The following is a 21,155-nucleotide window of genomic DNA, read 5'->3' as shown; positions in this document are numbered from 1 at the left end:
CTGTCATGTGTTTGTCTTCAGCTTTACAAAAGTGTGTCAAAATGTGGTACGGGTATACCAGTACATCGAGTGGCACCAAAATAAAATGATATTAAAGACATAAATGTACAAATACAATAATTTACTTCAAATAAATGACAATTAAATTGAATCATACCTTTGCTCTGTTCCTAACTATTAAGAAATATCACAAAAAGTAAATAGTCACAGATAGCTGTAAAATATGCCCTTGGTGGGTTTGACTAGTTATTAGCCTGAAGAAAAAATATACAGATCATTTTTATTGCATATTGCATAATCCATGAATGAGTGCCTCTCGGTATTGACACAAAATGAGTTTTGTTCTTTATTCATATTCATTGTACTCACGAGGGTCGCGGGGGTTGCTGGAGCCTATCCAAGCAGCGAGAGGCGGGGTAGACCCTGGACTGGTGGCCAGCCAATCATAGGGCACATATAGACAAACAACCATTCACACTCACATTCATACCTATGGACAATTTGGAGTGGCTAATTAACCTAGCATGTTTTTGGAATGTGGGAGGAAACCGGAGTACCCGGAGAAAACCCACGCATACACGGGGAGAACATGCAAACTCCACACAGAGATTTTTTTCTTATTATTTTTCTTATTTTTTCTTATTCTTATTTTTTCTTATTATTTTATTATTTTTTTATTATTTTAATTATTTTGTTACATTACATTATTAGAGTTGGGTTAGGGTTAGGGTCACTTCCCCCCAACTGTATTTCAACACAACAAAGAACGTGAGTGAGTTCACCTTTATTTCTAGTGTGGGCGGTGCAGGGTGGGACGGCACACTTCGCTAAAACATTCAAGGGCGTGTCCTCTACCTGCAGTCACACGGGACCGGATCACACTTTAAAAACACTTCCATGCTTTTTAATATCTGGAATAAAGAATTTGAAGCTTGTCAACCTCGGTAAGTTGACCAAATATATGTTTTAAAGACTTACTTTGGATATAGAAAGACACGGTAATGCCATCATGGGAATCAACATGGAGATTTCTGTCCATATGTTCTATTTTAACGACACCACCTTTAGTCCAATGAGGTCGGACGATTAAATGCATAGATAAATTGTTATTTTTTTACACATATTTTTGCCCCGAGTCTTTGTCAACTGGGGATTAGTTGAAATCAAACATCCTGGTGTCCCTACCTATACTTTACTTCAAACTAAATAAAATACATCTAAATAAATCTGCTTCAGTTAGATAATGGTGTGTTTTTGTTAAAAAAAGGAATGTGATGAGTATTTTGGGTTATTTTCCACATTCAACCAACTTATCCACATGAAACTTGACAACGAGGGAAGTGGGAGTGATAGTGACAAGTGTGTGTGATACCAGCGATTCCAGTCGTGATGATCCCAGAAAGAGGATGATACTGTAGTGCCGTCAGACTGGTTGGGGCAGCTCATACATGCAGGCTCATCCCGGGTTACTGAAGCAGAAATGGGTCAGCTCTGGGAAATGATGCCTCAAAAGTCAGGTAGAACATCCTTTGAAAGCATCATCATGCTTGGTGTGAGATTTCAGCTCTGTGAATTAAAAGTGTGAAGAACATAGAAGATGGATGGATGGATATTACGTCCTTATAGGGAAGATATGTTAAAGTTACAATTAACTTGGAAGCCAACCAGCACTTTGGAGTTTCTCAACTTGTACCTTTTGGTATCGCTCAGTATGACATAAACTGTTTCTAATCAACCAATCATAATTCATGACACTGACTTATCTTTTCATCTGCAGCGGATGACGTATCAGGATGACAAACATCAAGCGGTATTTTGTCAATGTGAGTGTGTACCCGCCACACACTTGCCAAGCGAGAGACTCTGCATGACAATGTATTTCCCTTGAGCAGCACTTGCTCACCTTCTCCCTCCAGAATGGAGAAGTGCAGAACGTGGAGGAGGCCCGGTCCCGCCTCCTCTTCCTGGCTGAAAGCAACAAGCTGTGGAGCCAACAGATGCTGCTGGATGTCGGCGCAGATGCTGTTTATCTGAGAGACATACAAACAAAGGTAAGGATACGGAAGTTTGAATTAAACGTACGCAAGATTGACCGTGCGGCGTCATGCAGGAGGAGATAGAGAAGTACTCCTTCAACTCCATCTTCCGATGCGAGGCCGTTAACTCAGAGGAACTCTTCCCATCCCTTCTGCTCCTGGTGAGCCAAAGCGTCAGTGAGAAGAAACCGGATATTCTCTACTTCAGCTGTGAGCCAGTGAAGGTAAGCTCTAGCTAGCGGGGTCACCTCAGAAACGTCAAGTATCTTTTCAATTGAAGGGAGTTTCGCTTCCTTGCAGGCGGAGCACATCTGTGACAACATTACACAGGCTGTTTCCAAATCCAACAGGACTAAACAGACCATTCAGGATCCAATCAGGTACAGTCAACATCCCGGAATTATCTCGAAATAACCCAGAGAATAGAATCAGCTGTCGGTGCTTTCTCAGGCAAGGAACATTTCTGCCATAACAGTAATATTGTAATATTGTAAGTTAGAATGAAATATATTTGAATCATTATTTGTATTTATAAGCACATTTTGGGTTTTTATTTCATTAAATGTATATGAATAATTATGTCATTCATTTATTCATTCATTCTCTACCGCTTATCCTCACGAGGGTCGTGGGGCTGCTGGAACCTATCCCAGCTGTCTGGTCTGGACTGGTGGCCAGCCAATCACAGGGCACATATAGACAAACAACCATTCACACTCACATTCATACCTATGGATAATTTGGAGTCGCTAATTAACCTAGCATTTTTTTGGAATGTGAGAGAAAACCGGAGTACCCGGAGAAAACCCACGCATGCACAGGGAGAACATGCAAACTCCACACAGAGATGGAATTGAACCCTGGTCTCCTAGCTGTGAGGTCTGCATGCTAACCACACGACCACCGTGCAACCCTGAATAATAATGTAACTTAGTATATTTTTTATTTGTGGAGTTTGCTTGTTCTCCCGTTTTGTTTTGTTTTTCCGGGTATTCCAGGTTCCTCCCACATTCCAAAAACATGCTATGTTAATTGGCAACTCCAAATTGTCCATAGGTATGAATGTGAGTGTGAATGGTTGTTTGTTTATATGTGCCTTGTGATTGGCTGGTGTGCCCCGCCCCTCGCCCAAAGACAGCTGGGATAGGCTCCAGCATATCAGCGACAAAAGTGAGGATAAGCAGTGTAGAAAATGGATTGATGTAATTGTTTGACCGCCATATTTTTAAGGCATTTATGGTAATTAGCTAATATTCTTCTAGCCCGTCTTGACATTAGATGGCCTGTCGCTAAATAGGGTAACCATAATAGCTACTACAACAAATGATCTTCAGAAAAGGTATTTATGTTATGGCTACAAAATTATTCACCGAGGTCAGCTGACATCCAAACAAAGTACTAAGCCACCCCCTTGTTAACCAGTTTGTTTTCCACCTTTCACTGCCGCCATTATGCTGAATCAAAGTGGCGCCACAGTTGTGTGTGTGTGTGTGTGTGTTTGAGTGAAAGAGCAGTGTAAACAGCTGAGAAGAGATGAAACCTGTTCTACTGGTTTGCACATAACTTGAGAAGGTGTGACAGAAACAAGCTGGCCATTTTGGCAAAAGGGACAAGGAGCACAGCGGCAGAATGTCCTCGGAATAGTGAGGGGGGGGATCGTGTTTGGATACGGCTTACCTGCTTTTTCGGTGTTTTCAAGGAGCCGGGGAGGGAGCATTGGCAGGGTAAGGCAGGACACAGTACTTCCTGGTTGGAAGTCATTCAAGGAATGCTTGCAGGTGTTTGCAGCCATACAGCCAGAGGAGGCTAAACATGGACATGGACACCACCTTCTTGCTTTTGTGGCTTATATTTAACTGTTGTGCTTTGTTGTGTCTATTTACAGTCCAGTATATGCCCTGCTCTGTGTGTGTGTGTGTGTGTGTGTGTGTGTTGCGTTGACTAAAAGTGCCGACTAAGCAGCCACTGCCACCACAATCATCAAGGTTACCGTTGCTGTTGAAAGTCCTTCTTTCCTTCCCAAAGGTATTCCCAGAGCGGTGCAGACATGATTGACCCCTATGGCATTCCAAATCCACCGATTCCACATGCTCCCAATCCCCCACCCACCAACCCACCACCTTACCCTGGACCTAGAGGTACAAAAACAACAAGCTATTTGTCTTTTAATTGTAAATCAAGCCTACTAATAGGTTATCAATCATCTTACCAGCAAACGGAGGCCCAGACAAATCCTTACTCCAAGCCGAGAGAGAAGTGGTACACCTCCCTGTTCCGATCTTCTCAACCTATATAAGTCATACAAAAAAAGAGTTAAAAATTGCTCTTTTCCTTCAGGGCATCCTCAACCACTGTTTTGATGATATCGAGAGCTTCATGTCCAAGCTGCAGCAGACAGCCGAGGCCGCCACGGTGCTCAATCAGAGAAAGAAGAAGAAGAAAAGCAAAAAGAGTGCAGAAGGTAAAACGAAGTGATGATAAGTGAATGCAAATGAAAAGTGGACAATCATGTGTGTTATTTCCGTAAATAGAAGATATACTCACCATAAGGGCCAGGCCTCCACCCGAGGAGGAGTTCATCAATATCTTCCAGAAGTTCAGATATTGCTTCAGCCTGTTGGTTTGTATTCAAAAAGATCAATTTTACTCGTTTGCTGGAATAAAGCAGATATGTTTTTTTACTCCTAGGCTCGTTTAAAATCATCCATAGCCAATCCCTCATCAGAGGAGCTTGTTCATCATGTGTTCAAACCTCTGGATATGGTGAGTCCAAATCTTTTTAAACCAATTCTACACCTCTGGTTGCTATTATGGCTCACTTTCAACAACAACAAAAAACTAATATCGTGTTCTAAAATAATATTATCTAGTAATCACCTAATATTACCATATTTACACCAAAGGTATTCCATAAATAGAATAGGGCACTGTAGCCCTAACATTTACATAAGCCGACGTAGTTAGCGCCATGCTGTTAACGGAAGTAGCATGAGCTCCTGGGCTAAATCAATTCGGAAATATTTTACATTATCAAAAATACGGCAAGATACTGCAACTATTACATGTTATCATCAGTGTAGATTGATCATAATGATTTAAAACACTGCCAAAACTTATTTCCTACATTGCATTGATACACATACTTATGCTAGTTCTGTCAACAACAACACTTTTGATGTCCGCTCTCCTTGGGATGGCTGTATCTTCCAGCACAAGACATATGCTCCAGTCCTCGGGTACAAAATGCTGACAGCAAACCAGCATTTTGTTGAGTCTTTGTAGCCAAATTGAGAGCTGGGTATCCACTCTTATTATGATTAGTGATGCATCGTGTTAGTCCGACTCATACAACATTTTTCATGCTAGCTGCGACAATAATAATATGGCTGTTGTTTAGTTAATATACAAGTCAGTTATGTAAATGGAACACTGTTGGCGTTTTTTTTCTTCGGTTTATTTGTGAGGGCTTTTGCGTCAAAATAGGTATTTCCCATGACGCCCATTGTTAGCTAGCTCATATTAAAGTAGTCCATGTGCGGCTTGTAAAGTCAGTTATAAAGCATATTGGGTTAGTAAGTAGTATTTTGTCGGAAAACTGCTGTTGGTCCCAAGTTGAGGGGATCATGCTCTGCTTCACAGGACATGTTGGGAATCATGAATGAACCACAGCTCCCCGGTGCCAGCAGCACTTAAGTAGCCCACTGTGGTTGATTGGACATAAACAATTATCTTGGTACACACTTGTGTTGCCAGCTATTTAGACAATAATGAATGTGTATTGACTCATTATCAGTGCATAGTAAATCTCCACTGTTATAAAAGCTGCACACTGACTACTTTTGAAGAGTATTGTCTTGAGAAGATATAACAAGCTGCTTTCTGAAATGTGTGGGGGTGTGAGAAGCGAATTAAATGCAACTTTGTCAGACAAGGGCGTGTGTGTGAACAGTGGCGTTGTCTTATCTGGGTGTATCCAGATGGTGAAGACCACAGGGGGACCAGCACTCGGGGCCTCCATATCCAGCCCCGCCCTGACCACCGCTGCTGTCTCCCTGTTAAACGACAACCTGAATGTGGAGGAGAGGCAACTGTGGGTGTCACTCGGTCCCAACTGGACGCATTCTCGGTCAGTAGCGGTCAGCAACGGGCATTTCTGGGGGTTAGCAAAGGTCGTCCAGGGTGCTGCTGGGAAAATAAGACTTGTTTTATCACCTTGACATTGTTTTTTCATGTAAAGTACAGTAAGTGAAGTAAAACTGTATATATGGTTACCATACATGGCTAAAAGTAATAGAAACAGCACTCGGTATGATGCAGTGCAAGCAAACAAAATCATGTTTTAACGTCTCTGCTCTCAGCTCCGAGCTCAAAGGCCCCATAGCTCCATACACCCCCGTGTTCCTCGACGGCTGGCAGCCAGAGACGTTCAGGGCAGACGGGCAGGTTTGGGAGGATCCGGTCGAGTCACAGCACAAACATGAAGCCCTCCGAGTCAAACAAGAGGTATGGAATGCCGGATATGGGTTGCGCATTTTGAGCAATTAGTCAAAATATGACAACTGTGTAAAAAGTACAACACAAAAGCTAAGGACATTTGAAGTTAGAGATTCTGCAATATTGTATTGGATACACGTGACCATAGAGAGGATAAGCGGCATAGAAAATTGATGGATGGATGTCTTAGTGTGTCTACTATGCGGTAATGCAAGTGTAAAGGTGACTATAGGGGTGTTATTTCATGTTCAGGGGACTCTGATACTGTTTTAAAACATATTTAGAAGGTGGATGGATGGAAATCATTTCCATAATGTTCCACTTTCTTTTGTCATAACAATCCCTGACTGTTGGATGGGGGGAAAAAAACACTTTATGCATTATGCAACATTAGATATATCCGTTTTGTGTGAATCAAAGAGTCGCCAATTAATGTAAACCAGAGTACCCAGAAAAAATGGTAGAAAAAGAATCTCGCTTTTGCCAAATCAGATGAATTTTAAACCATCTCAAAATACCATCACTAATGGGACTTGTGTATGTGTCCTGGTGTTGGCAGCAGGAGCAACTGCAGCAACAGCAACAGCAGCAACTCCAGATTCCTAACAGTCACGTCAATGATGAACCGTAGGTCCACTTGTAAAGAACTCATAATGATGCCCACTTGCATCAATGTGAGCATGCATCTTCTCTTCCTCAATACAGAGACAACACAGGACACGTCCCAGCACCGGAAAAAATCTACAGCTGCAGTTACGACTTCATCGCCAGGAACAGCACTGAGCTTTCCGTCCAACAAGGGGAGACCCTGGAGGTATACATGAGGCTGCTTTACTCACCAAAAGGTTCAATTTCCTGTCTGGGGGTTCCATTTCCTGTTTGTGTGCCAGGTGCTCGAGTCATCCAAGCGCTGGTGGAAGTGTCGCAATCGCTTCAACCAGGTTGGCTTTGTTCCGTTCAACATCCTGGAGCCCATGGCCCACGTCGAGAGTCCCGTCAACACCAGGCCGCCTCAGGTGAGGCACACGTGGCAAAAGAACATATATAAGCATGCTTCTTAAAGTGTTATACCTGACTTCCTGAATTAAAAATATCCACTTTCTGCAGGCTCCGCCCGCACCCCCGCTTGCAAAGACTTTCACCACTGTGCCACCGAACCCACCTGCTGCACCTCAGAACCCCCCTTTCCTGCGGCCGCACAGCGTGCCCACCTATAACCAGCACATACCTGCGGCAGAGGACAACGACAAAGGTACACAGTAGGGATGCTTGGTGGGATACATTGTGGTCATCATGCAGTAAGGAACACTTCATCTCAGATGCTCAGTAGCTTGTGTACCTAATGAAGTGGACAAAGAGATTTGAGGGAAGGATGCCGTTGTTGAATAGTGTCGTGTATACTGTACTGTTTCCCGTGTAAATACTTCATGAAATGATCTTTGCAGTCATGATGGTGAATGACGAGCTGCTCCAGAGGCTGACCAATGGGAAGGCCAACAGCAGCAAGCCTCTGGTCATCCCTCGATCCATGGAGACCTCCCTTCCTCTCGACTACCACTCTGCCCCAGAGGAGGTGATGGAGTGGCTGAGAGGGAAAGGCTTCAGTGAATCGTGAGTCTAACCTTTGACATTTTATAACCACGTGGAGTCACAATCAAAGTGAGCCAGTGGTCATTAAATGCAGGGACGGCAAAATCCTGCCAGAGGGCGCCATTTTTCCTTTTTGTGTATTTTGCATATCTAATTTATTGCATACAGAAATGGTGTGTAAATTTGTGGTATTTGTGTGTTCCCTTTAGGACGGTGTCATGTTTGGGAGTCCTAACAGGTGCTCAGCTCTTCTCCCTCAACAAGGAGGAGCTCCGCAGAGTTATTCCACACGAAGGGGCAAGAGTTTACAGCCAGCTGGCGGTGCAGCGAGCGCTGCTTGAGGTGACTTTGTTGATGCAGATTCTTGTGGCCTCCGGCGCCATCCATTGGTCGTAAAACTGTACTCGTTTCCTGTCTGCAGGACGCTCGAAGGGCCACAGAGCTGGAAGCAGTCATGGAGAAACAGAAAATGAAGGTGGATCTTAAATTAGAGAGCAGCACTTTGTGAGATGTAGTATAATAGATGGACTATATAGTATTATATATAAACATATACATACCTGGAAAATGTGGGTGAAGATCATCTTGCAGCACTTCATTTTTGGCAGTGGCGCAACTGTATTGAATACAGTAGGCTCTGTGCTAACTTATAAGTTGTTGTAAATTGTACTATTAACTTAATAGTAATATAAGACTTATTCAACAATGCCTCAACCAAATGAAGGCAAGAAACGACCAATATGCAATAAAGACTTTAATGTGGTTTAATTTACTTTTTTCCCCCCTCAATGGATCAGAGCGCAACAAGATGACACCCACACATTATATGTAAAGCAATGCACCTTTACAATCTGTTTGCAATTCATTACAAAGCAGTTCAGTCTAGTGCGTCCGACAATCTTCACTTTCTGCTTCACATGTCAACTCAAATCTTATAAAGGTCGACAGTTGTATCTATTTTAAATCAACTTACAAAACATGATAAAACACTCGGAAACAGTTCCAACAAATGATCTTTAAACTAGACAAACACCCCTCCACATAAACGGCCGTGGCTACTGACTGGCAACATAAAATCAGACTTGACTGAAAGAGAAAATATACCCGACATGCTGAAACTTTAAATCACTTATTAGGGCTCCTAAGACTTTGAAAGGGCATTGATCAAGCAGAGTACAGAAAGTTACAAAAAAAAAAGTAAGATATGTGATCTACCGGGGGATAGTGTCTTTCATACTCGAGACACTCCAAATGTAAGTAGTATTCTGTATAATAAACAATTTTAAAAAAAAAAGCACACCGAATAATGTTTCTCTATTGACGTTACCGATTAGTGGATAAAGAAAATCCACCCAACCGTAGAGCTGGTCAACTGCAACCAGGCTGATGAGAGGTGGCTTCATACAATATTCATGTCAAATAAAAGCAAAAGAAAAAAAAGTCTATGGAGGACTATAAGGAATATTTTGTGGCTGGTAAATGGACAAATGGGTGAAGGACACACAGGGGTGTGCATGGTGTGTGTGTGCATGGTGTGTGTGTGTGTGTGTGTGTGGTGAGGATAAATGGACAATGGGACCTCACAGGTTTTCTCTGTCATCTGCCCTGCGAGAGTCCGACCTGCCGTTCACGCCGTCCCGCCGATCGCGCTCCCGTGACTTGTCTCTGGATGAGCGCTCGTGGTCTTTGGATGACCTGGTTTGAAAGCCACACGGAGAGTTTCGATACTTTAACAACAGTTCCAATTTACAAATATATATTTTTTAATTTATTATTTCACCACAATTTCATGATGCCAAACTCATCTGCCAAATTTTATACGCGAAACATTTAATGCTGCTGCAGATAACACAGATCAGAAGTGCTGTGTGTAGGGCCCCGCGATCCATGGGGTCGGTCTCTGTTGGTGGAATGGTACGTGCTGCTCCCTACCAAGACAGACGGTTGCCAAGTTCCATCCCAACCCTGCATTTTTTTTACCTGATGACTTGAGGACACGTCTTGTGCTGGAAGACACAGCCATCCCCAGGAGAGCGGACATCTTTTAAGTGTTGTCGCTGTTATCTATGCCGCTAATTGTTGACGGAGCTAGCATAAGTACTATGTGTATCAATGCACCCTAGGAAAAGAAGTTTCGGTAGTGTTTTAAAACCATCAAAATAGGGCAAGATCTTTGACTAACTCGTTAAAACATATAGTTAGTAAAACATTGCACATTGCAATTTTTATAATCTTGCCTTTTGGATACACATTTGTTTTGAAGTCTGCTTTTTGGTTTTCATTTTATACTGTTATTTTGCTGTTTTGCGTCTAAAGTTTATCAAAGGATCTCTATAAATATAATGTAGTATTACTTTTTAAGACATTTTTCTGAAATGGAAAAAAACATCTTATGTTCAGGTCATAATTGTTTATCAGATACTCATTTAAAAGGCCTTACTTTATAAACAGATTGATGAAATCTATCTATTATTCCAACAATATTGTGATAGTGAGGATATTCATCATGGCGTGTACTTGTGTCTGGAGCTCTGCTCGTGGCTGTGACGGTGTCCTCGGCTGCGGGAGCCGGACCGGCTGCGATGTCGCCTCTTCCTCTCCCGGGAACGGGATCGTGAGCGGCGCTTGTCTCGTGATGAGGAACGTGAGCGGCGCCTCCTTCGGTCACGAGAACGAGACCTACAAAGAAAGTAGTGGTTTCAGCCCGGAGGGAAGATTCAAGCAGGACCGATTCCAAACAGGCCAAATGAATTTTGGTACCTTTTATGCTCTCTGCTGCGGGACCTTGTCCTATGAGAAGAGTACATGATGTTGAAATAAACATAAACATACGCGCACATACATGGTAGAAATTGTAATAAGGGCATTCACCTTTTTTTCATCTTTTCCTCTTTCTCCCTTTCTTCCCGTCTCTTCAGGCGCTCCTGGTTGCGTTTCTCCTGCTTGTCCACAACAGTTTTCTAATGATAACAATAAAGAAGTTTTGAAACCGTGAGGCGTGTCTTGTGTCTGGAGAGGCATACTGAGTTTTAATGCACACCTTTAGTTGGTCCAGTTTCTCTCTGATTTGGATGAAGCCGAGGTGGAGCTTTCCCCCGAAATGATCAGCCAAACGGCGATCGTTATCGTGGAGACCCAGATAAGCAGAGCACACCTCACAAACGCGCAATTTCTGCTGCTGGAAACTGGAGGCAGGCATAGAGTTTCTGTACTCTTCCTGCAAGAACATAAACAAATCAGTTTATATAAAGTCAAAACACTTCTGAGGAGGATGCTTCACGAAGTGAAGTGTGCGCGTCAGCCTCACCTCTGCATCCTTCTTCCGACTGCGGACCTTCTCCACTTCCTGCAGAACCTTCTGAGATTCGTCCACGTTGCCCTCGGCTCCGAGTTGTTCCGCCTTTGCAAGGAGCTTTCCGATTTCCTCGTTCAGCTCATGGACCTTCTCTGCCTGCGGCGTCACATGGTCTTATTTGTCACCCAGGAGAACAACAAAACAGGACACTGTGGCACTCGTATTTGATTTTAACAAACCTTTGCTGCCACTTCAGCACTTATCTCTTCTTGGGTCTCTGCTAGGCGTTTCTTCGCCAGCTCTGTCCTGCGGTCACAGTCGGCGATAAACGACTCCAAGTGATCCACCGCCTTTGGGGGCGGGGGGGAGAAACAACAAAGCCATTATAAGAGCAAGTTGTTCAGTCACTAGTTAGGCATGAGTGCGAGTTGCAAAAACACTTACATCAAGCTCAAAAAACAAGTCTTTCTCCTTCGAGGCGATTTCATAGTCGGCTCGGAGTGCCAGGTCATGAATCTTGGTGCACTCTCCCAGGTCCATGCGCTAAACACAAATCACAATCGTTTTCATTTGATCAATTAGTTGAGTGCAGTATCTACCACTATGAGACTACATACAGTCATAGGCCCACATTCCACTGCCATTGATACGTTATTCACTGTAAAATTTCAATAATTAAACACCCTATACAAACTTTGCAGTATTTATGGATCCAGACTAACTTTTTTTTTTATTAGCCACACAGTGGACCCCAACAAATTTTAGGGGTGTCATCCGAAACTTTGGGAGCAGACACTGAAAACTCAAGCAGTTCAACTCGAGTGTAATGCCAGTACACTGTAATAGAAATGTAATACCAATTGCTTTTTAATAGGTTCCCCACTTAAGAACAGCAATCTTTCAGCTCCCCCAACATTGCCACTTACAGTTCCCGACAAAATGTCGTGTGGACAGCAGTTGAGCAGGTGGCTTTTGCAGACTCTGTCATCCGTAAATTTGACCCTCTGCCGCGTTTCATCCCCTGAAATAGTCCAAAAGACATCCAATTAGACATATTTGTCAGTGGGGTGTCAGACTTTTGACATATCTGACTGCCACTGCATAATACATGAATGTGTCGTATATGTGTCACAATAGCTGCATTCAAACAGTTTGAGCCCATTGTTTAAAAAAAAAAAAAAATCTTGTTGGTCATTAGCATGTGAAAAGAACTTTACTAGAACTGCCTCTCTGTGTAAGTGAGAAGCTGAAGGCTCTGCATGGCCTCATTGTATGATGCTTGCTGCTATTTCTGGTGGCAAACTTACCCGGGCCTCAATGTCAATACAACACTAACAGAGCCTCAACTGTCGGTTTGTCTTGTTTTATGGATGAATGTCCCCCTTCCCGTGTAGCGCCTGAGATACAGGTACGTGTGCAAATGGGCTTTAAAAAATTTTTTTTTTACACATGACATTTCAACACATAGGTGTCATCATTTGTTCCAGCCAAGCCATTTACAGACATGATACATTGACAAAAAAAAAAAAGCAAAAGTAGGTTTATACACACTGCGATCTCCACCACATACTGTACCCTTCTGCATCTTCAAGCCCTCAGCTGCAGAATTTTAAACCCGCTGTGGGAAAGTAAAAATGGGAACAGTTTTCCTGCCAAACCTGTGGTAAGAAGTTGGGAGTCATACAAGAGTCAGATCGAAAATTATGTGTGTAAAAGTGTTTGTCTCGTCTGAAAATTGCCTGTAGGAAAAAAAAAAAAAGACTAGTATGCTGAGATGTGACTTGTGTTCATTCAGCGCGACCAGGCGTCTTAGCTCAAGCAGCTTAGCACTACTCCAAATTGTATTTGCCATTCAAGAAATTACCAATGTGTATGTCTTAAAATTAAAATTAAAAAAAAAAAACAGGCTACACTTACTTCCGAAAGGCAAACATGTACTGCTTGGATATTCATCATAACAGCTTTAAAAATTATGTGTGACTCACGGCTCGATGAACATGAGGCTTTTCTGCAACTCCTTTGCAGATTGATGTAGGCTGGCAAAGATACACTGAACCTTAATGAATAAAATAAAGGGGCCACAATTGTTCAGTTTGTATGCAACATATGCATGGGAAGAATGTGCTGATTATCACATCACACATACATACACCCACAAACTCACTCACGCTTATTGTACGGATGATCCACTAAAAATTTAATTTAAGATGAACCTTTTTTTATTTTCCCTACCTAACTAATTTGTATGTTGTTTGTATCCGAATGACTGTAAACCGTAGCATAAATCGCCTTAATTTTCACACCGATTTCATACACGGGTGATTGTGTTGAAAGGGGTACCAAGCGAGGGTGTCGTCACTTTGAGGTGCATATATTATAACACAATAATTAAAAGAGACAGAGTTACAATGCAAGTCCTGTGGTAACAGCAGACAGTGGGCAAACTGACAAACCTCATTATCTGAAACACTGGCATCAATTAAATTCGAGAATACAACATTCTAGCAACATTTATAGGTCAGTCATATCATTTTTCGTTGGATACAACTAATCCGGCAGTGTGTCTACCTGTCAAAAAACAAAACAAATCCCAAGAACCTTCCTGTAGTGACTGTAGTATTAGTCACATCGGCACAAACTAATCGGATAGAGTTGCTCTTTCATGCAACAGTGAGCTTTTACACAAACAATAGAAGCTGTAAATGTATTGTCATAGCAATGGAAAACATGTACTTCAAACATACATATAAGTTAATGCAAATAAATGTATTTAGTGTGGCAACTTATTAATACACCACGTATACTGTGCAAATAAATGTATCAAGTGTTTATGTGAGATGTTTATTAATCATATAGTATAATATGGCATGAGAATAGGATTTACATAAACAAGTAATTTGCGTTTACTCTAAATGATGGAATTGTGTAAAGCTAATAACACGTCACTTAAATGACATGGTACTATGAAAACGTCAAAACGTAATAATTTTAAAAATTTTGTTTCAAAGACAAATTGGTGTTTGTCATAACTTCAGGAAGGTATGTGTGGTTTATCTACAAGTGTCGTTTGGTTCCATGATATACTCGCACTGTTAGCTGATTGCTAACTATGGCTAAAATGGAAATAACATGACTTGTCCGCTACCAAGACGGAGATACATTGTTTGAATTGAAATATCGCCATTATGGATACAAACATCAAACTCTGGAGTTATTTTCAATTATACCACACGCAAATATATTAATTCAGCCCTCAGAAATATATGTCCATTCATGCAGGCCTGTCCATCACACGCCAACACAAGCCTGTCTCACCACTGGCTCCATCTTGGCTAACGAGCTAGCTCAAGCTAGCATGCAACAGAAAACTCACCATCCCTCGCTGTTCCCATGAGCTGGTCGAGCAAAGCTCTCATTTGAGCTTGGGCGGACATAGTCGTGGCTGTCCCTTCGCGCTGTATAAAAAGAAGGCAACAGGGATTGGTGTTGGTTGTTATTTTTTTGTTTTTAAAATACTCGTTCCTCCGGGCATCGCCGCTTCGAGACGTTCGTTAGTCGTCTTTTTTGTTAGGGGAAGTTACGTCGAACCCCGTTGTCTCAATGTTCCGCTTAGAGACCTTACAGGGACCGCGAGCTTTGTGGAATTGACCAATCACAATGCTGTAGAGTAAGCGTATGATCCCATCAGAGACGAGTTTAGAGAATGTATTTGTCCCAAATTTTGTTTTCAAGGCGACCTCTGTAAACTAGCTCTGTCAATTAATTGCCTGTGCATTTCCCAAGTACATGTAATTCAACACGTTATCTAATTGATTACGATAGGTACAAACAAATCTACTGTGGTTTACAATTCGTAACTTTTTACACAGGGAGCGGCACCTGAAAGACAAAATCAGGGCTGAAATTTTATCAGTGTGTCTGTGATTTCTTTCTTAACAGCCTTGCCAAGCCTACCCGTCCTACCTGGGTTTAGCAACAGGAACGAAGCACTCTAAACTCGACACCTGAAGGTGGGTAAAAACGAGTCCAATTTTGTAAGTTTGTGTAATTTTCTTAGTCACTTTCAAATGACAGAAGCTTTAGTGGCAACTTGTATTTATAGCTGTCGTGCTGGTGTGCCCATAACTCAACAAGTTAGCTGAACGTTAACCGTGAACTTTCCAAAGCTAAACAAGTTCACTCTATTAAGTAGCTAACATTTACATCATTAGCACAGCTAACCGTCGTACTGTTTGATTAATCAGCTTGATAATTACAGGATACTGAAAAGCTGATTTATTACAGTTATATCTACGTTGTGTACACGCATGTACACAACAAACAAGTTGAGCTAGTCATCGTTTGTTATGTTGGGAAGTCTCTGGAGTGTTGGCTTGCCTCAATAGGCCCCAGTTTACAAAGGTGGGAGCAACCGAATCATCTGGACTGACATGCGCACTACAAACCAGTTATTATTAGTTTAATCTTGCATAGATTCATTCTTATGTCAAGCAGATCAATCAGTGGCTGATGATGCACTAAAGGAGTGATGGAGACCACGGACTGTCCCACTGAGGGCGATCCTCTGAAGAGAGGTGAGGATGGCGTGGAGATGGGATCAGCGCCGCCGGAAACAGAACTGAAAAAGGGCTGCAAGGAAGTCCTCGGTCTTTCCAAACTCACCCAGTGGAGGACGGCGGTCTTCTTCCTGTCCTTGTTCCTCTGCCTGACTGTGGTCTTTGCCTTCTCTTTCATCATCCCCTGTCCCGTCAGACCACAGTATATGGCCTCATGGAACAGGACCTTCTCGGACGCGGGTGTGTATTTTGTTTATTTGTTACTAACAGCGTTCGTTTGGTATGTAATATTACTTCTTTTTCGCTGCAGAAACCTATGACTTTTTAGCATTTGATGATGCAAGCAAAGACAAAGTGATGGACATCATGCTTGTTCTCAAGAGCACATCAGCCAGTACCAACAATACATGTGACAATGCAGGTAAGACGCATTCCGAGCATTGTGGCTTTTCTTTTTTGGGTCATGATTCACACCGACTCTTTGTGCTCTAGGTCTGCCCTCTCCGTGTCTTTTCATGTTGGCAGTGGATGGGACGGATGGAAAAACCCTGTGGGAGCGTCCACTGGAGCCTGACTTCCACTGGGCCCAGTGTGGGCTGGACAAAAACGCCGACAGGAAATGGGACTGTCTGCTGTCCCATTCCAATCAACTGTCAGCTCTGGACAAATCCAATGGTAGGGGTGCTCATCTTAGATGTCAATATATACGTATATATAGTCCTAAAGATGTGAACAGCTGTATAATAAAACACAAATAAAGCAAAATGACTCGCCATTTGAGGGCGGCATGGCGGTCTAGTTGTTAGCGCGCTGACCTCACAGCTAGGAGACCTGGGTTCAATTACATCCATTCTAGAATATTAGCTAAAAAATATGGAGGTCAAACAATTATATCAATCCATTTTCTACACCGCTTATCCTCACTTTGGTCGCCGATATGCTGGAGCCTATGCCAGCCGTCTTTGGGCGAGGGGCGGGGTACACCAGCCAATCACAGGGCACATATAGACAAACAACCATTCACACTCACATTCATACCTGTGGACAATTTGGAGTTGCCAATTAACCTAGCATGTTTTTGGAATGTGGGAGGAACCTGGAATACCCGGGAAAAAAAAAAAACGCAAACTCCACAAATAAAAAATATACAAAGTTACATTATTATTTAGGGCTGCACGGTGATCGTGTGGTTAGCGCGCAGACCTCACAGCTAGGAGACCAGGGTTGAATTCCACCCCCCACGACCCTCGTGAGGAAAAGCGGTAGAAAATGAATGAATGACTCGCCATTTGGTGATGCCTGATGGAAGCATGGTATTTGTACTTTTTTTTTTTTTTTAACATTCCTAACTTCTCTTTGCCGTCACTGGCACCTTTTGTATTTGTTAGTCATTTAAAAAATATCTACGTAACGCATGTCCCGTCAGGTGAGATCAAGTGGCAGCAGCCTCGGACTCCTGGTCTGCACGGCCGTGTGCCTGTGCTCAGTGTGCCAGACCTAAATGGGGATAAGGTCAGCGATGTCGCCTTGGTAGCAACCGATAACACGCAGGTAAAAAAAAAAAAAGTACAATCATGTGCATAATAATAATAATAATAATACACTAACTGTATTATTAGTGTTATTGTGGTTGGGTGCTTATGTATGTACGTAAGATAACGCACTACTGATGATGATGCATCAGCAGGATCAGCTGGTGTTCCTCTCGGGGAAGACCGGCGTACAAATTGGGTCGACGGTGACGCTGAACACCACAGAAGCAAGCGGCCACCTTCTCCATTACACCGGAGGCGGGGCCCACTATCTGCTGTTACAACAGGGTTTGCATTGCAGCTCCCCCGTCTTGAATTATTGTGGTCGACATTTGAAGTGTGGTACTCACAGCGGTTTCCGCTGTCTCCGTCAGACACCGGCTTGTATGGACTGGCACTGCGGAACATCGCCGCCAAAGCACAAGTCGGCATGGAGGTGGGGCTCAAGAAGGATAAACACCTGGAGAGAAAGGGCGCGGCCGGATCTGGACTGGTACCGGTTTACATGTAAGCCACAGTCCTAACAACCATGACTTTTTTTTGTTGTTTTTCATGAAACTAATGTTTGCTTGATTCTATGCTGCAGGTCTGACTCGTTGAGGCACGTGGCAAGAACAGGCGACTCAGATTCGTCCAACCTACTGGCGGTTACAGGCGGCGAGGTGGCTTTAATCGATGGGAAGACATTACAGCTCCTGTGGCTTTTTAATACCACGTCAGTCGTCAGGTAATTGCAGTTTGACATCTGCGCAATTCAATCCAAGAGCTGTCAAGTAAAAATAAACATCCAGTTTGGCTCCTTGTGAGGGTCTACTGGTGGCCAGCCAATCACAGGGCACATACAAACAACCATTCACACTCACATTCATACCTATGGACAATTTGGAGTCACCAAAGGAGGAAACCGTATTGCTAAAAATTGTCATTTGAAGATATTTATGATGGGAAAAGGTGACAAAGCTGTGTTTCCTGTGATGTCTTATCAGGGAGCCGTCCTTTGGACACTTCAACAAAGATGGCGTACCTGATGTTGTGCTTGAGGACATGAGCGGCAACACCAAGACGGTGGGTTGCAAACACTCTGAATTATAGTCACAGCTTCTTTCCCGAAGCCATCACTGCAATTAACAATTAAAAATGAACAATACTGCAATACTAAAACCTCAGTTATGTACGATAAGCTTCAAAATGTGCAATACGGGACTTATTTGAAATGCATCCATTCATGTGAAACACGGGTACAATATGTGCAGGTACATTGTTACTGTAAAGGTTAATGTTTTTGATGTACATATATATACACTTTTTCTGAACAGCACCTGCCACTTTTATATTATTTTTATTTTCCTTACTTTTATTTTGACTTTCTACAAAATGCACCGTGGAGTTGAACTCACATCCCGTTTGGCATGCAAGGTGTTGATTTTAGACGGCAAGACCGGCGACATACTGTGGAGCGTGGACCTTCTGGCCAGTCCCCACCTGCCTCGACCCGCTTCTATATACACCACCAACTCCATTTCCATCTTTGTCTTCTGGGGGCTGCTGCCCACCAAGGACAACTCGTCTGTAAGTCCACACAACCGCATGGCGGGGGGGGGGGTGAAAAAAGACACTGCTGATAAGCTGATGTACACGCGTGTTCCTTTAGGTGGTATTCAGTGGTGACCATCGTTCATATATGCTGCATCCTCTGTATTCCAACCTTCTCCTGGAGTCTGAAAATGTTATGGAACACATCGTTACATTCAAAGGTATGTTATACATTATGCCTGCTTTATTTAAGCAGTGTGTTCTGATGGTTCATTCAGCCGCTCGAGTGCTGTGCATCAGTAATGTTAAATCAATGAGACCAGGAAGTACTACACTGCAATACTCACTGAACTCTATATTATCTTCAATGTAGCAGTTTTTGTGAATTTGATCAGAAGACAAAGGGTGATAAATCGCAAGCCGTCAGGTGGAATACGTTGTAGTTGTCTTACAACAAAGCACATGCGGTCAAATAATGCTACATTGCGTGACCGTTTTTATTTGTAGCTACGTTGATGGAGCGAGGGCGCCACGCCGCCTTCGTCCTACTGACAGGTCCTGGGACCGGAGACGCCGCAGGCACCGTGGTTCTCAACAAATGGAAGCTCAAGCACGACGTGCCTCAGAGTAAGGTGATCCCGATAGGCGATCCCGACAAGGAGTCCACAACCGACGACAACGACATAAAAGAGGCCTTTAACAGGCTCAGATTCAGCGACAATTGACGTGTCAGCCAACAAGTAATAAGACAGCAGCGCCATTCACTTTTTTTGTTATTTAAACCCAAGTATGTCCTCCATTTACAAATATGTGGTGGCTGAATAGGTTCTAACCTCCCTGCTGCAAACAAACGTTTGATTTCAGCTCCATGCATCCTACAAGTCCAAAGACCTGCTGTTTCACTCCTGCTGACAAACTCATCATGACTTTGCTGTACTTTTACGTCTTGCACTTTTTCACAACAATGCAATGTTTTTGTTTTTTTTTTTTTTTACTTACCAAAAGCTGGATTCCTATGCAGAGCTATGCAATTGTTTTATAGCACTTGGGTCATTTGCTGTATATTTCATACTAGAACAGCCTTAAAATCATGGTTAAATATAGGAATCTGTGCACTACATTACATTACAAGTATTAAGGAAAAAAAATTAATTGGGTTATTTGTTTTGTATAAGAATATACTGAAAAATGTTGGCCTTTAAGTAGAGCTTGGGTTAAGTATCCTATTTGAATTTGATTAAGAATAAAACGATTTTAAGACAATATCTGGGACTATTTGTATTAAACTGATTTAATTATTTTGTGAAATGTACCTAATGTTTTAATTGTTTGTGTTCAGGTGAGTTTTTTTTAAAGCTTAAATACGTTATGTAGACATGCTGGCGTTAAAGTGTTAAAATAGTTCAATAGTTGAGGCTGAAGTAGTTTTTAAGAGACTTAAAATTTGACTTTTTGTCATTGAAACTGGCATTTTTTGTCAGGGTTGAATGTGAATTTTAAGTATTCTCTTGAGGGTTAAATGTATTTATTTGAGTTGAAATATATGTGCATTGTTAGCTAGCTCTTCCCCTTTAAAATACCAATTCAATTTGGTCATTGGCATTTGGGGGTTTTGTTAGCAGAAAGCTATCATCAAAATTAGGAAGAAATTCAATATTTAAATATTTAACTCTTGTTTTTCTTTTAAGTTTCACTTTTAGAATGGAACTATTGAAATTAAGGTCTTCAAAGTAGTCTTATTGTAATCGAACTGCACTTGTAGTTCATGTGTACTTTTGTCTCCCCCTTGTGTTGAAAATTGTTACTGTCCCAAGTATCCTCGCGCTGCATCCCGAGTTGCGCATGCGCAGTGGAGCAAACGCTCGGGTTATGTTGCATACGTGATTCCATGTGCACATTGAAGTCAGTCACGTACAACTGTCAACATGTGATATGACGTGGGTCACTAAGTCACCACAATGACAGTCGCACCACCTCGAATGATCTCTCTTAGAACCGGAAGTGGGTATCATTTTGTGTAAAATATTACACTTTTTCTTTACAACCTGTACGACGCGTTCAGGTACATCTAAAGTCCAGCTGATGATTAACAACAACCGAACACAACACTTCCGCATTG

At 42.4% G+C, this 21,155-nt stretch overlaps 3 protein-coding genes across 9 annotated transcripts; 2 read left to right on the top strand and 1 right to left on the bottom strand.

Annotated features, from left to right (window-relative positions):
• Nucleotides 1–843: 843 nt before the first annotated feature.
• On the top strand, nucleotides 844–9,153 carry LOC131109423 (epidermal growth factor receptor kinase substrate 8-like protein 1). 2 transcript variants are annotated; one of them, XM_058061393.2, is made up of 19 exons: nucleotides 844–944; nucleotides 1,778–1,823; nucleotides 1,893–2,051; nucleotides 2,111–2,260; nucleotides 2,337–2,416; nucleotides 4,062–4,174; nucleotides 4,249–4,295; nucleotides 4,374–4,497; nucleotides 4,568–4,656; nucleotides 4,725–4,799; nucleotides 6,014–6,162; nucleotides 6,395–6,539; nucleotides 7,093–7,157; nucleotides 7,236–7,344; nucleotides 7,421–7,546; nucleotides 7,638–7,782; nucleotides 7,976–8,141; nucleotides 8,330–8,462; nucleotides 8,542–9,153. In XM_058061393.2, the coding sequence occupies exons 2-19, from the start codon at nucleotides 1,794–1,796 to the stop codon at nucleotides 8,626–8,628; spliced, it is 1,992 nt and encodes a 663-aa protein (XP_057917376.2). In that variant the 5' UTR covers nucleotides 844–944; nucleotides 1,778–1,793; the 3' UTR covers nucleotides 8,629–9,153. The 2 variants fall into 2 exon arrangements, with proteins under 2 accessions (XP_057917376.2, XP_057917374.2); XM_058061391.2 differs by having other exon boundaries at nucleotides 7,090–7,157.
• On the bottom strand, nucleotides 8,862–15,012 carry luc7l (LUC7-like (S. cerevisiae)). Of its 4 annotated transcripts, XM_058061406.2 has the most exons (11): nucleotides 14,789–15,001; nucleotides 13,401–13,471; nucleotides 12,342–13,073; nucleotides 11,860–11,958; nucleotides 11,655–11,765; nucleotides 11,428–11,571; nucleotides 11,161–11,337; nucleotides 10,992–11,080; nucleotides 10,881–10,910; nucleotides 10,638–10,799; nucleotides 8,862–9,815 (listed from the first exon to the last, which is right to left on the bottom strand). In XM_058061406.2, the coding sequence occupies exons 4-11, from the start codon at nucleotides 11,953–11,955 to the stop codon at nucleotides 9,701–9,703; spliced, it is 924 nt and encodes a 307-aa protein (XP_057917389.2). In that variant the 5' UTR covers nucleotides 11,956–11,958; nucleotides 12,342–13,073; nucleotides 13,401–13,471; nucleotides 14,789–15,001; the 3' UTR covers nucleotides 8,862–9,700. The 4 variants fall into 4 exon arrangements, with proteins under 4 accessions (XP_057917389.2, XP_057917390.2, XP_057917388.2 ...); XM_058061407.2 differs by lacking the exon at nucleotides 13,401–13,471 and having other exon boundaries at nucleotides 12,342–12,436; nucleotides 14,789–15,012; XM_058061405.2 differs by having other exon boundaries at nucleotides 12,342–13,471.
• A 240-nt stretch (nucleotides 15,013–15,252) lies between these two features.
• On the top strand, nucleotides 15,253–20,299 carry fam234a (family with sequence similarity 234 member A). 3 transcript variants are annotated; one of them, XM_058061402.2, is made up of 12 exons: nucleotides 15,253–15,425; nucleotides 15,910–16,211; nucleotides 16,282–16,392; nucleotides 16,464–16,646; nucleotides 17,398–17,522; nucleotides 17,656–17,791; nucleotides 17,878–18,010; nucleotides 18,090–18,230; nucleotides 18,490–18,568; nucleotides 18,920–19,072; nucleotides 19,155–19,257; nucleotides 19,544–20,299. In XM_058061402.2, exons 2-12 carry the CDS (start codon nucleotides 15,944–15,946, stop codon nucleotides 19,759–19,761), a joined length of 1,650 nt encoding a protein of 549 aa, XP_057917385.2. In that variant the 5' UTR covers nucleotides 15,253–15,425; nucleotides 15,910–15,943; the 3' UTR covers nucleotides 19,762–20,299. The 3 variants fall into 3 exon arrangements, with proteins under 3 accessions (XP_057917385.2, XP_057917387.2, XP_057917386.2); XM_058061404.2 differs by having other exon boundaries at nucleotides 15,261–15,425; nucleotides 17,659–17,791; XM_058061403.2 differs by having other exon boundaries at nucleotides 15,326–15,425; nucleotides 15,907–16,211.
• Nucleotides 20,300–21,155: the final 856 nt, after the last annotated feature.

This window comes from Doryrhamphus excisus, linkage group LG2, assembly GCF_037039965.1.
Source record: "Doryrhamphus excisus strain RoL-2023G ecotype Guam linkage group LG2, RoL_Dexc_Guam_v1.1, whole genome shotgun sequence".
Lineage (NCBI taxonomy): Eukaryota > Metazoa > Chordata > Actinopteri > Syngnathiformes > Syngnathidae > Doryrhamphus > Doryrhamphus excisus.
The sequence above is the reverse complement of the archived record's forward strand: the minus strand, read 5'-3'. Positions and strand labels throughout refer to the sequence as shown.